The following is a 13,385-nucleotide window of genomic DNA, read 5'->3' on the forward strand; positions in this document are numbered from 1 at the left end:
TTGAGGAATACAAGATTTAGAGACAATTTTCAATTTTCTTGAACATTGCTTTGATACTCCTTATGTTTTTTTTTGTATATTGTAACATGTGTTTTCATTTTCAAGTATTTACAGAAACGTATACGATGTAAAACATTGTCAATTATGAAAAAAAACCTTGTTTCCAGCAAGTGTACTCAAACTTTTGACTGGTGCTGTATATAAATTAAAAAAAGTGTGACATACATACAGAGAGGAGGCAGGTGGGTAAACAGACCATAGCAATTGTAGGTACAATTAATTAGAAAACATTTTACAAGAGCAAACACTGAAATGCACAACAACAACAAAAGATATTCATTTTATTATAAAACAAATAATCATTTCATAAAAAGCCACACCTGAGTTTTTTGGAATGCACAATGGTTAAACTGAAAACAGTAATGTAAAAACAGAAGCTGCACCAAATTGAACATTTCTAGTACAAAGGTAGTTTACATGTGATGTGCCTTTTTGATTCCTTGTCAATCTGCATGTATCTTTTAGTATACATACTGAAAATGAATGCAATACTTAACCTTTCTTTTTACTGTAGAACAGGGAGGTATACATGCTACTGTTCTTGTCTTTGAGTTATAATAAAAATTTCTGGTAACAGGCTTTATTGCTGCTTCGGATACAGCTGACAGGTCCTGACAATTTAGAAACATACATGTACTCATCCTCTAAGTGAGTTAATGCTCGTACTTTATAAATCATACCTGGGAATGTATCCATTTGGTTCATCTTGTTTCTAGCTGCTAACCAGTTTAGATGGAAAGTGGGAGACTAGGGTGTTAGAAGAATGTGAGAGAGAAATACTGTACACTTGACACACATTAGGCCAAACAGCAGAGGTTACCTTTGTGCATACAGTGTAACCTTGCCATAAAATGCTCAGGTTAAAAACTTCCCAAGCATGGTTAGAAATACCATAGTGAAGAATTGGAATAGTCTTCATAAAAAAATTAATAAATAAATAAAGCAAACAGCTTTTAAGAATCTGAAGCTGTTTCAAAAACATTATTTACCTTGAAAAAGTAAAACACACTTGACATTTGCTAACTAATCCTTTTAAGACAACTGCAGTCTCACATCTTTTCTAAAATAGTATTTTGTTTTACCAAATTATTATGTAGTTACTGGTATGATCTTGACAATAATGCAAGATGGTGATGGTTATTTCAGAATTTCTTGTTTTGAGAGCTAACATTGCCTTCAAAATATGTAAAGTTATTGGCCGGTATGGTAATGTTAGATATATCTAAAGCGTTACACAATATAATAAAATGCCAAACTATATTCCAAAATCATCATTTAAAAGCTATACACCATGATTCTGGAATGCACTGAAACATTTTTCCAAGTTTCTGTTTATCTGATTATTTTTCCAATTAGGAGATATATTTCTCAATTTGATTATTTTATTTTATTTTTTTAATTTAGTGGTCACCAATTATTTTTATTGTTTTCCCCTCAATTTAGTAATGTCCAATTATTTTTTAGGCTCAGCCCACCGCTACCACCCCAGCGCTGACTTGGGAGGGGCAAAGATGAACACACGCTGTCCTCCGAAGCGTGTGCCATCAGCTGACCGCCTCTTTACACACTGCAGACTCACCATGCAGCCACCCAGAGCTACAGCGTCGGAGGACAACGCAGCCCTGAGCAGCTTACAGGCAAGCCCGCAGGCGCCCGGCCAGACCACGGGGGTCGCTGGTGTGCGGTGAGCCAAGGACACCCTGACCGACCTAGCCCTCCCTCCCCCCGGGGGGTGCTCGGCCAATTGAACACCGCCCCCCTGGGAGCTCTCATCCTCGGTCGGCAAAGGAATAGCCTGGATTCGAACTTGCGACGTCCAGACTATAGGGTGCATCCTACACTCCACGCGGAGCGCCTTTAGTGGATGCGCCACTTGGGAGCCCCAATTTGATCATTTTTAAATAAAAAACAGAACAGTTCATTTTATATAATAAACTCATTACTGTTTTATTTGACCTTATAAAATACATTGGTGAATCTATAGTACATTATTCTAGCAATACCTTACCATAGATCCTGAATTTGCAGATGGTTAAAAGATTAGCCAGAGTAAACCCTCTACACATCAGCCTGTTCACATTTTAGGTTGCATTTATACCAGAAAAGGTGCATTTTAACTTAACTAATTAATTTAATTAACTACCTACAGTACCAGCAAATTCAGCACCTGTCAAGGTTATTACCAGATAACTATAAAAAACGGTATCCACCAAATACACGAATTTAAATTCAAAATTGTGTATCTGTTGCTCCTGGGCCAACATTCAGAAGTACACATAAAATGGTTAGGTAATGGCTATACTATAGATATTAGGTAATGTCAGTGGTAATTGGTGACACAGTGATGACTCAGCACATCTTTTATAGCAGTGCTGCCCTATCCAGCAGGTTTTATAGGTAACCTTTAATCATTAATTTCTTAACACCTGGAACAATTTCATTGTGATCAATTAAGCAGGTGATTTAAGTAATTGAGAGATCATTTGGTACAAAAAATGAACTACCTTCTTAAGCCCTCAATGGCCTGGATTACATGCTGGGAAAATGTCACGACTTATTTAAGGTGGTACAGCTGAATTATAATTTTAGATCATTTTGGTTTGTTTAATTTAACAATTCCTGCTTTGAAACTTCATGTTGTATTTGATTTTTTGTATAATATATTACATTTGTATTCAAACATAAACCAAAACTAACTAAAATTGTAATCCAGACCGTACCACCTTAAATAAGTCATGACTTATGTAAACTGGTCCAATGACCAGAGTTCTCTTAATTGAACAAGTTATTTGCTTAATTGATCAATAACTTCCATGTGTTCCCAGTCTTTAGAAATTAGCGATTTAGGGTGACCTACAAAACATACTGGATAGGGGCTCTCCAGGACCGTGTTTGGGCAGCACTGTCTTATAATATCCAAATGCTGCCTGGTCAGTAAGGCCACCAAATTGTGTGTTCTGGCCTACGCTGCACAGCGATTGGCTAAACATGTTTTAATCCAAGACAAACCGCTACATGCACTATTCCAATCCCTATAACATCACTGGATAAATAATAATAATAATAATAATAATAATAATAATAATAAATACATTATTGGGACTAAAACAGACCCTTGGTCTTCCTCAGTGTGTTGGAAAATTCTACCTGGAAATATTTGTAATATAAACCACGATTACATTTTAAAAACATGCATCTAAAAAATAATAGATTTTCAACCTTAAATTCACCAATTTCCACACTTTCTGAATAACAAACCAGAACTCAATAGGTTTTAATTCTACAATGTATTTCACACAATAACACTTAAATCAGGAGGTTGTGTTCTTAGGACACAGGTATTAATACAATTCAAAAAGTACAAAAGCCAAAAAATCATTGGTATAATCTGCTGACGAAGGCAAATCGCTACAAAAAGCTTGTGTTTTACTTAGTTATGATGCAGGTTGATAAGGCCATCTAGAAGATTTTATGGTTTGGTTGTTATTAAAAGGGTAAAGAACACAATATTTCACAAATAGCTGACATTCTAAAAGACACAGGGTCAGAGTTCTGCTAGAGATTTCAAAAGGTAGCATAAGAAAAATCCTGCTACTTCCAACCAACTATAAAACAGAAATATGTTTATTCTGTAGAGACCTACTTATTTTAACTAAATATCTTTGTTTTTGGAAATTAAGCGATTTAAAAAAAAAAAAAAAAAAAACACTTAACAGAATGGAATTTGATTTCACAAAACACTATTACAAATATATAAAAGTCATATTTTTTGTTTTTAGAATTTTAAAATACTAGAACCCCCACATCATTTATTACTCAACCTAATTTAACCTTCCAGTTTGTTCCATGTAAAAATGGAAGTAATTAACCTTTCATAACACATTTTCTTTGATAAACAGATAATTGTTGGTTTTAAATTAAATTGAAAAAGATTTGTATAGTAACATCCACATACAGTAATAATTCTCATGCGTGAAGGGGGAGAGTCATCATCTTCCTAATAACGATGTCCTCCCATGTAGTCTAGTCGTTTCATTTCCTGTACGTCCTCTATTATTCCACCTTGCCAGTACCAATGAATGAACTGTGTGCAACAAGCTCTGTAGCATTTATAGCTAGGATTGTTCCTTCTCCCGATATCCTGGTTAAAACAATTATGGAGAAATGATCCCAGTACCCTAAACCACCACCACTAGAAATGTAACGTGCCTGTGTTAACTAGTGATAGACCAGTGCCTTGCATGCAGTGCTGTGTGGAAATGCAACTCTCACTCGCTGTCCAATAGGCATCATCAGTGGAATTAGAATAAACACACTATTGTAACAGTCACGTGACAGTTTGTGAAGTTCAAAACGGGTCGCTTAAGGTAGAGGCATGCTTACAATATATGGAGGTTAGCAAATGTAACACACACCAGGGGGCACAGCGCTTCTACCAGACAAAAACACCAAGTGTCACTGCAAGTGGCCTTTAATGCTAGAACTATAAAGCATTAACCTTTAACATAGGCAGCATTTCTCTCAATCAAGTTAACTGTATATACAAAAAAAAAAAAAAAACCTCAATGTCAGTTCTGAATGCTGCCCCCACCCCCACCCCTATACTGCAAAGTGGCCAGCTGACCTGAGAATTACACTGTCCACCCAATGCATGTTACACAACCAAAATACTTAAGAAATGTATAGCAATCCAAAGTAAATACAACCCACTTCAGCTTATTATACAGTAGGTTCTGTGCACCACTCATCATATCAATTCTCATAATTATTATTATTATTGGTAGTAGTAGTATTGATTATGAAGATTTCTGCAATGGATTGAATTTGAAATGACAATGACTTGAGTAAAAAGCATTCATTTTGTACATATAAAAGTAAAAGCCTCACTAACTTTCACCAAAGCTGCTTGAACAGTCAGTAGCTTCAACCAACTGTATTGTTTAGTGTGCACTTTTCACACAGTTTTTACTTGCACAGGGACACACAACTTGATAAGCAGTGCTTGGGTGTTTTTTGGATGTTTTCCTAATTTACACGCCCCTGTATTAATATACCTGACTAAAAACAACCATTGTATGCAATCCTAGAAATTATGCAGTAGAAAAGCTTTAGTTTTAAGACTTCAAGACAGGTCCGCATAGTGGGTAGAAGGTATGTATACAGTATTTAAAAGTAATAATAAAATCTTACATGTATTAAGCCTTGTGTGAAAAACAGATGCGCTACAATGTGCATCCAGCACAGCAAAGGTAGTTTGTAAAGGCCTAGAGCTTCCAAAATCGACACCACTTGATTCAAGTGTTGTTTTGAGAGGTTTGTGTTGTGATAAATTAAAAGCAGCCACTCCTTCAGCCACAGGTAACAGAAAACAATGTTCATGTACTGTATGAAGTATAAATAGAGTCTTTGTTGTTCAAGCAGTTATCTCACACCAACTCTACAGGTCATCCACTCCAGGCCTTGGCATAAACTGCAACAAAATAATAAAACAAAAACCATATTACAATGGAAAAAAGGAAACAAAACAGGGTCAAAATATGTGCCTTTTTTAACCAAATCAACTGTTATTTTTTTTTTAGCTGAACAGGCACTGATAACAATTGCACTGAAAGTACATACAAATTCACTTAAGGCTTGCAAAGCTTGGTTTGTTTTGACCAACACAAATATTGTGATCTGTTGAATGTTTCAAGGTCACATACTCTTTAGTCTTCTGTTGTTGGGGGTAGAAATCTGTCCTATAGTCAAAATTATTTTAAAGTTACTTCTTATCCTACTATTTCTTTCTTCATTGTGTCCAGCAACATTTAACAGAAAAAAAAACAAACAACCTCTGGAAAGGCTCATCTTAGACATATTAATCCTGATGATTTGAACTTTGACATTAGCTAATTTCAATGCTGCTGAGAGAGCCCAATACTATCACTGAGAACACGTACCCTTCACCTGTAAGCGCACAGCATGACTGAATGTGCCATGGATGATCCTTTATAGAGCTAAGGGTGAGGTAATTTGAAATTTCAGCAGCCGATATGCACCCCTTCATATCCTGTTTATTTGCAAAAATTAAAACTGCTGCCTTCCGCAAGTCCTGCAATATACAAAAATGGGTTGTTGTTTAGTTTAATAAGACACAGTACACAGCCACGCCAACAGTCATGTAACTATTACAACTGCCCAGACAGAAACTTTCACCAAGTTTCTACTTTTGATAAAGACAGTAAATATTTTTTCAGAAAGAAATGCAATGCGATTTGTATGTAAATGATTTTTTTAAATGTTAAGTGAAACGATTAGATAATGTATCTTTTTTGGCTGTTAAGTGATTCTAAGTAGATAATCATTATGTTCAGAATCAATGTGAAGAGAACCAATACTGTATACGAACTGTAATGTCCTTTAGAAAACAGTATGCTTATTAATTACCAGCACTTTTGTTTATTGTTCTTTTTTAAATGTTTTTACTTTCTACAGTACCACACAGCCATTCCATTTTAAATGGATGACACAATTCTTATGAAATACATTATAAAAAAATACGCTGGTTAAAAACAAACTGCACAAAACATACCTCATGAGCCAACATTCTGTACAATTCTTCCTTTGTGATCGACAGCCTCTCTCTGTCTGTGCTGTCCACAACTAAAATGATAAACTGAAAAACAGAAATATACATTAGGCTGGTTTATTCCTTTATTTTTTACACAAATATATATATATATTTTTTTAGTTAACCCTTTATTAATTAAGACTTAAAATCTAACCATGCCCATGTTAGATGTAGCAAGTTTGACAGATCCACACGGTACAACATATGAAATATCCAGTTTACAGAAAATGCAAATCTAGGCTGTTTCAACTTTGTAACTACCATCATACATATTTAAAGGATTACGAGTAACCACCTAATACAAGATACACCTGTTATTCTTCTGTTGGGGGTAGAAAGCTGTTCTATAGTCAAAATTATTTTAAAGTTACTTCTTATCCTACTATTTCTTTCTTCATTACGTCCAGCAACATTTAACAGAAAACAACCCTCAAGCTCTGGAAAGGCTCGTTTTACACGTCCTGATCCTGATTAGCACCAGTCTCGGACTACCTTACCTATGGTAACATTAGTTAGTTAGTCTACCATTAGCGCTAATTCGGTTCTGCGAAACTAGTTAAAACAACATCACTTATGACAACAACTTTGACTTTTTTTACAATAGTGACCAGCGAGGAGGGTCACACAAGATATAACTTTGATATTAGCTAATTTCAAGGCTGCCGAGAGCACCTAATACTAGCTTGTTTCAAAAAGAGCAGGTTAGTTTCCAATAGTTCTAAACAAAGTAAGCTTTAACATTTGCAATCATTTTTCTTGTCCTGCCACAGAAATGGCTTCTTCGGCAAGCTGCCTTCTTTAACTCAAGTCAACGGTGACCTTCCCAGTGCAAAGATCTCCGTTCCTCCAACGCCTTGACCTCGCCAGCTGCAATACCATTTGTCCTCTGAATAAAAACCACCAGCTGCTCCATTCTGCTCAAAACGCTGCTTAGCAAATCTTTTGTTCTGCATTCTGACAACATCTGTTCAAGCTTATACATTCTATAGTGTTATAGCACACTCTACCACCTACATTAGCCATTGTCTGTTTGTGTGCACAACCACAGACATGCTCAGCATGCAATGCATACCACTGCTTATTTAAAACAGACAGCTTGCACATCCATAGTATTGCTGGTATAGTTTGCCCCCTCCCAGAAAATCCATCCATAGAGAACTCATTTTACCATAACATACAGACCAAACGTCTAAACAACACAGTACTATGGATACGACATACTAAATGCGATTTTATGCGCCTTCCTCTTGCTTATTTCCATGAATTGTACTATTTGTATTCTACTGTTGACGAACACTGCCTAACAACCTTCCTGCAAACAATGAATGTCCTTCCCCTTTATTATTTTTTCTTTCAACAAGCATCATAAACAAAGTGCTTTAGATATCTAATTAGACCATAATCTTAACTATGCATTGTGCTAGAACAAGGTATTGTACCACTCACTTTGTAAACCTTACATTGAGATGTATTTTGTTTAAACACTGGAAAACACTATGTGGATCAGATGCTTTGCCATACCTCTGTGTTGGAGTAATAGGTGTTCCATGAAGATCGGAGTGACTCCTGTCCACCAATATCCCACATTAGGAAATGGGTATTTTTGACCACTATTTCTTCTACATTGCTCCCTATAGTAGGCGACGTGTGAACAACTTCATTCATCAAACTAGAGACAAGACATAGGATTTGTTGGTGAACCTTTTTGTTTTAACGAAAAAATTAAACCCAAAGCTAAGCTACTGTACCATATACATATTTGTTTTTAAATTCCATTCCAGATTAATTTGTCAAAGTTTAATATTCATTACTGTAATACTGTATTTTTAGAACAAATAGTTTTCCATTATAATTTCTACCATAAATGGGATAAGCTGTCTTATAGTTTATCAGGCCACTTCATTTAATGACAGTACAATGGAATTAACCTGAAATTGGTAGAAACAAATAGTGGAACACAGGAAGCTTTAAATACGGAAACCTCACAAAAGATGAAAAATTATCAGTGTAGATAATCTATATTGTTATGTCCATACCATATATAGTAAAGTTACACTTGCAATAGGATTACAATGTTATAGGTGTAACAGCTGCTCTCCTTGGGAGATTGAGTGGTCCAATATATACACATATATATATACACATTATATATAGATAGATAGATAGATAGATAGATAGATAGATAGATAGATAGATAGATAGATAGATAGATAGATATAAACTGAGCAATAAAACTTTGGTCCATTTAGAATTGTAAGAAATGTGGGCATCACCAAGCAACTGGTACACTACACACCTCTGTACAGGCAGATAGCAATTTAATATAAAGGAGTACTGAAGATTCGTTTGTCACTAAATGGCAGGGCAGTGCTTGACCCAGCAAACTACCAATTGGAAGTCCCATCATATTCGGTGGGTCCTGCCTAAAAATGCATTTAAATGACAGTTTTTAACTTTTCGAAAGTAGGTACTCACAACTGATAAAGGATTGTTGTCTTCCCGGCATTATCCAGTCCAACGATGATCACTTTATGTTCTGTTTTAAAATAGGAGTAAAACAGTAAGTATATCTGCTGCTGCTGGGACAGAACTGAAATCTGGCAATATCCATGAAGTTTGAACTAGGACTCTGAGGGAATGAGTTTGGAACAAAGACTGAACAAAGCTATCTTGGATTGCATCATCAAACAACTTCTGCAAAGAAAAGTCAGTCCCGCCATACCCCCCACAAACACATCCACAAAAAATAAAGGCAAATTACACAAAACTGCTGCACCTGTGTTATTCACATATCAGGTATATAACAGTGTGAAGATTAGAAACCAGTTAGGGTTTCCTCAGTACTTTGCTACCGGTCTTACACATGAAAAGATGGTGAAATATCAAAAACAAAAAGGGAAGGCCCCTATACAGTATAGTACACACGCAACTTACTGTGAGCATCGTCCAACTTAATTAACAGAATTTGTGAATTACTGAATTGTAAAATAACAAGCGTGTACCTGTAATTAGAAAACCCAAGGCTATGTTACAATGAAAGAGGGGGTTGCTTTTAATGGCTCTGTTTTCTTTTTGGTCACCACAAAACAGCAGCACGAGCAGCGATTAGGTGTTTTCCACAAGCATGCCTCCTACCTGACCCGGATCAACCACTCTCTGAGGGGGCGAGGGGACGCTACTGCTTTTCACACTCACTGTGTGGTTAACTCTGCTGCAGTTAATCCTAACCAAGCCCCTGTGTTGCATAACTGTTCTTATCAACATGATCTTCAAATGAAAATATCTTACTTACACCGACTAGATACAAAAGGGGCCAAGTTATCTACACAAATATATCAGCCCTGTAAAGATGAAATATAAAAATGGCTTATTGCAGTATGAACTTGCAGCAACATTAATTATTAAAATCAACTGACAAAACACTTGAATGACACGGCAATAACTGTGGCAATACCCTAGATCTCCCACAAAGTGCAGTCCTGTAGAGGCTGTCGTTTTCCTCCCTCCTTTACTCTAACAGGGCTGGAGTGACTACCATGAAATGTTTGGAAGTCTATAGGCCCAAGCACACTTTTTTTCACAGAATCTTGAAGACAACTGTACCAACAGTATTCAAAGACAGTTTTCTGTGTAAATGTGCATAGTTACAATAAGGGTATTTCCATAATTTCCAGCACTCCCATAATTATGTCTGAGACAGAATTATGGCTGATGACACAGAAGACGCCAGCATGCTTGTGTATGTATGTGCATGACCTGACTTGTGCAGTTTCTGAAGGTGGTGTTTTTGGTGAAAGCTATTACTCTATAACTATTTTCTATTCTGCATACTGCCATGCCCAAAGATGATTTAGAAAGTTGCAGCCAATCTTCATACTTAATCACCGCTGTATTGGCAGACAATGCAAGATGACAACTGCTTTATTGCCATGTGTCTTAAGTTTTCATTTCTTTGTGCGTGTTGAGGCCAGGTTTACTAAAGAATTTTGGAAGAGGAAGCTACCAGTAACTAAAACTTCTTGAATTATTTTGTTACTTATTTTTAACCTTGGGTTTGGCATTCACATCCTGTCAGCTGGACTAGAAGACAATTAAATTGAGACGCCAGAAAAAGACACTCTGTCTTGGTTGGAGGGGGGTGGCGGACCCTGGACCCCTTCCTAAATTGGGTGCTGCCCATCACTTTTTAAAATGCACAGGTGAAGTCACTGAAAAAGGTGCTATTTTCTGTATTTGAGCCATGTACTATACCTAAAGTTTGGAAATAGAACCTCTTCTTGTTAGCGCACCACCCTTTAGGAGAAAAATCAAAATCATCTACAGTATTCAATTCACTGCAGCTGGACCACTTATTACACAAGCGCAGATTGGGGGGGGGGGGGGGGGGGAGTATTCACTGTACAAAATATTGTTTTATATAAGGCTACAAATATGAATTTTAGTACAATACTATGCCATTTAGGTTTTTATTTACCATTTAAACCATTGCAGCCTTTTCTTTACATGCATGCATGTATGATGATAACAACAATAGTAGTAATAATAATAATAATAATAATAATAATAATAATAACAATAATAATTACCAATATCAAGAGGTACAGGTTAATCACTATGGAATATTTGGGGGTTTCTCATTCAAAATGTGGACCCTGATCCTGTTTGTCTGTCACTCCTAGCTTCCAATCAACCTGTAGGATTGCTTTTGGGTATAATCCAAGGAACTGTAGATTTTCTTCACTTTAACGATTATGATGACCCTCCATGTGGACTGGTTTAATGATCAAAACTGCTGAAGACCACTGCCCTAAAACTGGTTAAACTCTTTTTTCCAGTCTAGTTTACATGAACAAGTGTTAAACACTACTTGAGCAAAATCGTTTCATTTAAAGGGAGTGTGCAAAAATATAAACGCATCTATATATACTATAAATCCCATCCGTTTTTTCCCCGATACAGCAGATATTTTGTTATTGTAGACAGTTTATTTCACAATACACGGAGTATTTGGGTGAAGCTCAAAAGCCTTGTTTACCTGGCTCTATGTTTCTTACACATAAACACCTTCACTAGTAGAATTTAAAATAATTTAAAATATAATACATCTATTAAAACGGGTTGCAAACCCTAAACATCTGGAAGGGAGTAAACATTAACAACTCTGTGGATCAATTAACTAGACATGCAGTTATTCAATATTTGACGTAGCCATCTTAAATGTTTAAAAAGAAAGTAAAATGTTACATTTGTGCAGAGTTTTACTTCACAAGCCTTGTTTGAACTTGTATCAACATTTTGATGTAGTCGAAAATCCTTCCTATAAATAACTCACCTTGGTTACAAAAGAAACTCCAGAGTTTTGCAAATAACAACCCCATAACTGTACTGTAAACGAATGCCTGACACGTTTTTCTTCTTAAATCTCTCAGTTTTTTGCAGTCTATGCAGATATCGCCGTTGCACTCTCTCAGTCGCAGTAAGTCAGTGCTACAGCGGCTCGAAAGCGGTTTCCAAATCGGGCCTTTATATATCTAGGACAGCGGTTTTCTCTAAACTTTGAAAGTCAGTTCTTTGTCTTCGTGTTGTTGGCTCTCAACATCTCACAGAAATCCTGCTCTTTCTCCAGCGTTCAAGTCCACAGTAAAGATTCCGCTATAGTCCGTACACACAGATACGTTAACATGTATCAGTCCAGTGATTGCAGTTCTAATGTGTATTTTACATACAACATTTCAACACTAAAATAACCTACTCAAAGAATAATCAAGTGACACCAAGCAACAGTATTATTCTCTGCCCATGAAAACACCATCTCTGACGATACTATTGCTGGCCTCGCTACCCTCCCCCTCCAGTTTCAGGTTTCAAGCTAGTGACGTACGCTCGGTTCGCTTAGTGACGTCAGGCATTCTTTACAAGTTCTCAATACTCGGGAAACCCGTGACGTCGAAACTGTGACCGACTTCATATCCCGAGTTTGTTTTTAGGAATTTAGATATTTCTGCTCAGTCTTGCATTTTGGCATTCAAAACTACTGAGGCAATATACGAACCATACTGTAATAAGTATCTACCTGACGTTTTTTTTTATCCTTCTCAAATACAATGAAGTTCTGCGGGGTCAATGAGTGTAACTTATTAATAATTAGGACTGCTGCCCGATATTGTTAATTGCTGGTATAGACATTTTTAAGGTTGTCAGTTTCTGTTTTTAAGTTATAACCCAAATAAAGCTGTAGATACAGTTTTCTGATAATTGTTAGCAAGATTACAAAATGTTCAACTGACTTGTCTCCATTATTTATTTATTTATTTTTTTTAAAGATATATAAAGATAGAGGGATATATATCCAAGCTTCTCAACACTGCTGGAATTTGAACCTTGATGTGACTTAAGATACTGACATCCAAACTAAACAATTATCATCATGATGTTGTCAAAATAGTACCAATTTCTTTATCAAATATTTCCGTCAGCTGTGTAACAGAATTACAGGACCGCACGGAAATGTTCTGAATCCAGCCACGTGTTCGCCCCCTAATGCAGACACTGAATACACATGCAACGCAGGAATATCAACACTAGTTTGTTTGATAAATAAAAAAAAGTATTGTATTTTTGCGTGGGCTTTCTTTATTACAAGTATTTTCAGCACTGTATGTGGATGTTCAGAGTGTCTACATTACATTCAATGTATTTGTTTGTTGTTTCTGCT

The 13,385-nt window shown here is 36.2% G+C and overlaps 1 protein-coding gene across 1 annotated transcript; it reads right to left on the reverse strand.

The window, feature by feature from the left end:
* Positions 1–321: 321 nt before the first annotated feature.
* Positions 322–12,535, reverse strand: LOC117435638 (ADP-ribosylation factor-like protein 5B). Its single transcript, XM_034058963.3, has 6 exons — positions 12,003–12,535; positions 9,146–9,206; positions 8,192–8,339; positions 6,632–6,715; positions 6,000–6,151; positions 322–5,530 (listed from the first exon to the last, which is right to left on the reverse strand). Exons 1-6 carry the CDS (start codon positions 12,046–12,048, stop codon positions 5,482–5,484), a joined length of 540 nt encoding a protein of 179 aa, XP_033914854.1. The 5' UTR covers positions 12,049–12,535; the 3' UTR covers positions 322–5,481.
* Positions 12,536–13,385: the final 850 nt, after the last annotated feature.

The sequence above is a fragment of the Acipenser ruthenus genome, chromosome 3 (genome assembly GCF_902713425.1).
Source record: "Acipenser ruthenus chromosome 3, fAciRut3.2 maternal haplotype, whole genome shotgun sequence".
NCBI classification, from domain to species: domain Eukaryota; kingdom Metazoa; phylum Chordata; class Actinopteri; order Acipenseriformes; family Acipenseridae; genus Acipenser; species Acipenser ruthenus.

Excerpts from the sequence above, each read along its gene's own strand:
- LOC117435638 (XM_034058963.3), bottom strand. The coding sequence starts at position 12,048 with ATGGGGTTGTTATTTGCAAAACTCTGGAGTTTCTTTTGTAACCAAG. Across the intron at positions 6,716-8,191 it reads CCTATTACTCCAACACAGAG|TTTATCATTTTAGTTGTGGA; the intron begins GTATGGCAAAGC and ends TCTGTTTTTCAG. Across the intron at positions 5,531-5,999 it reads TGTGCGCTTACAGGTGAAGG|TTTATGCCAAGGCCTGGAGT; the intron begins GTACGTGTTCTC and ends ATTTTGTTGCAG.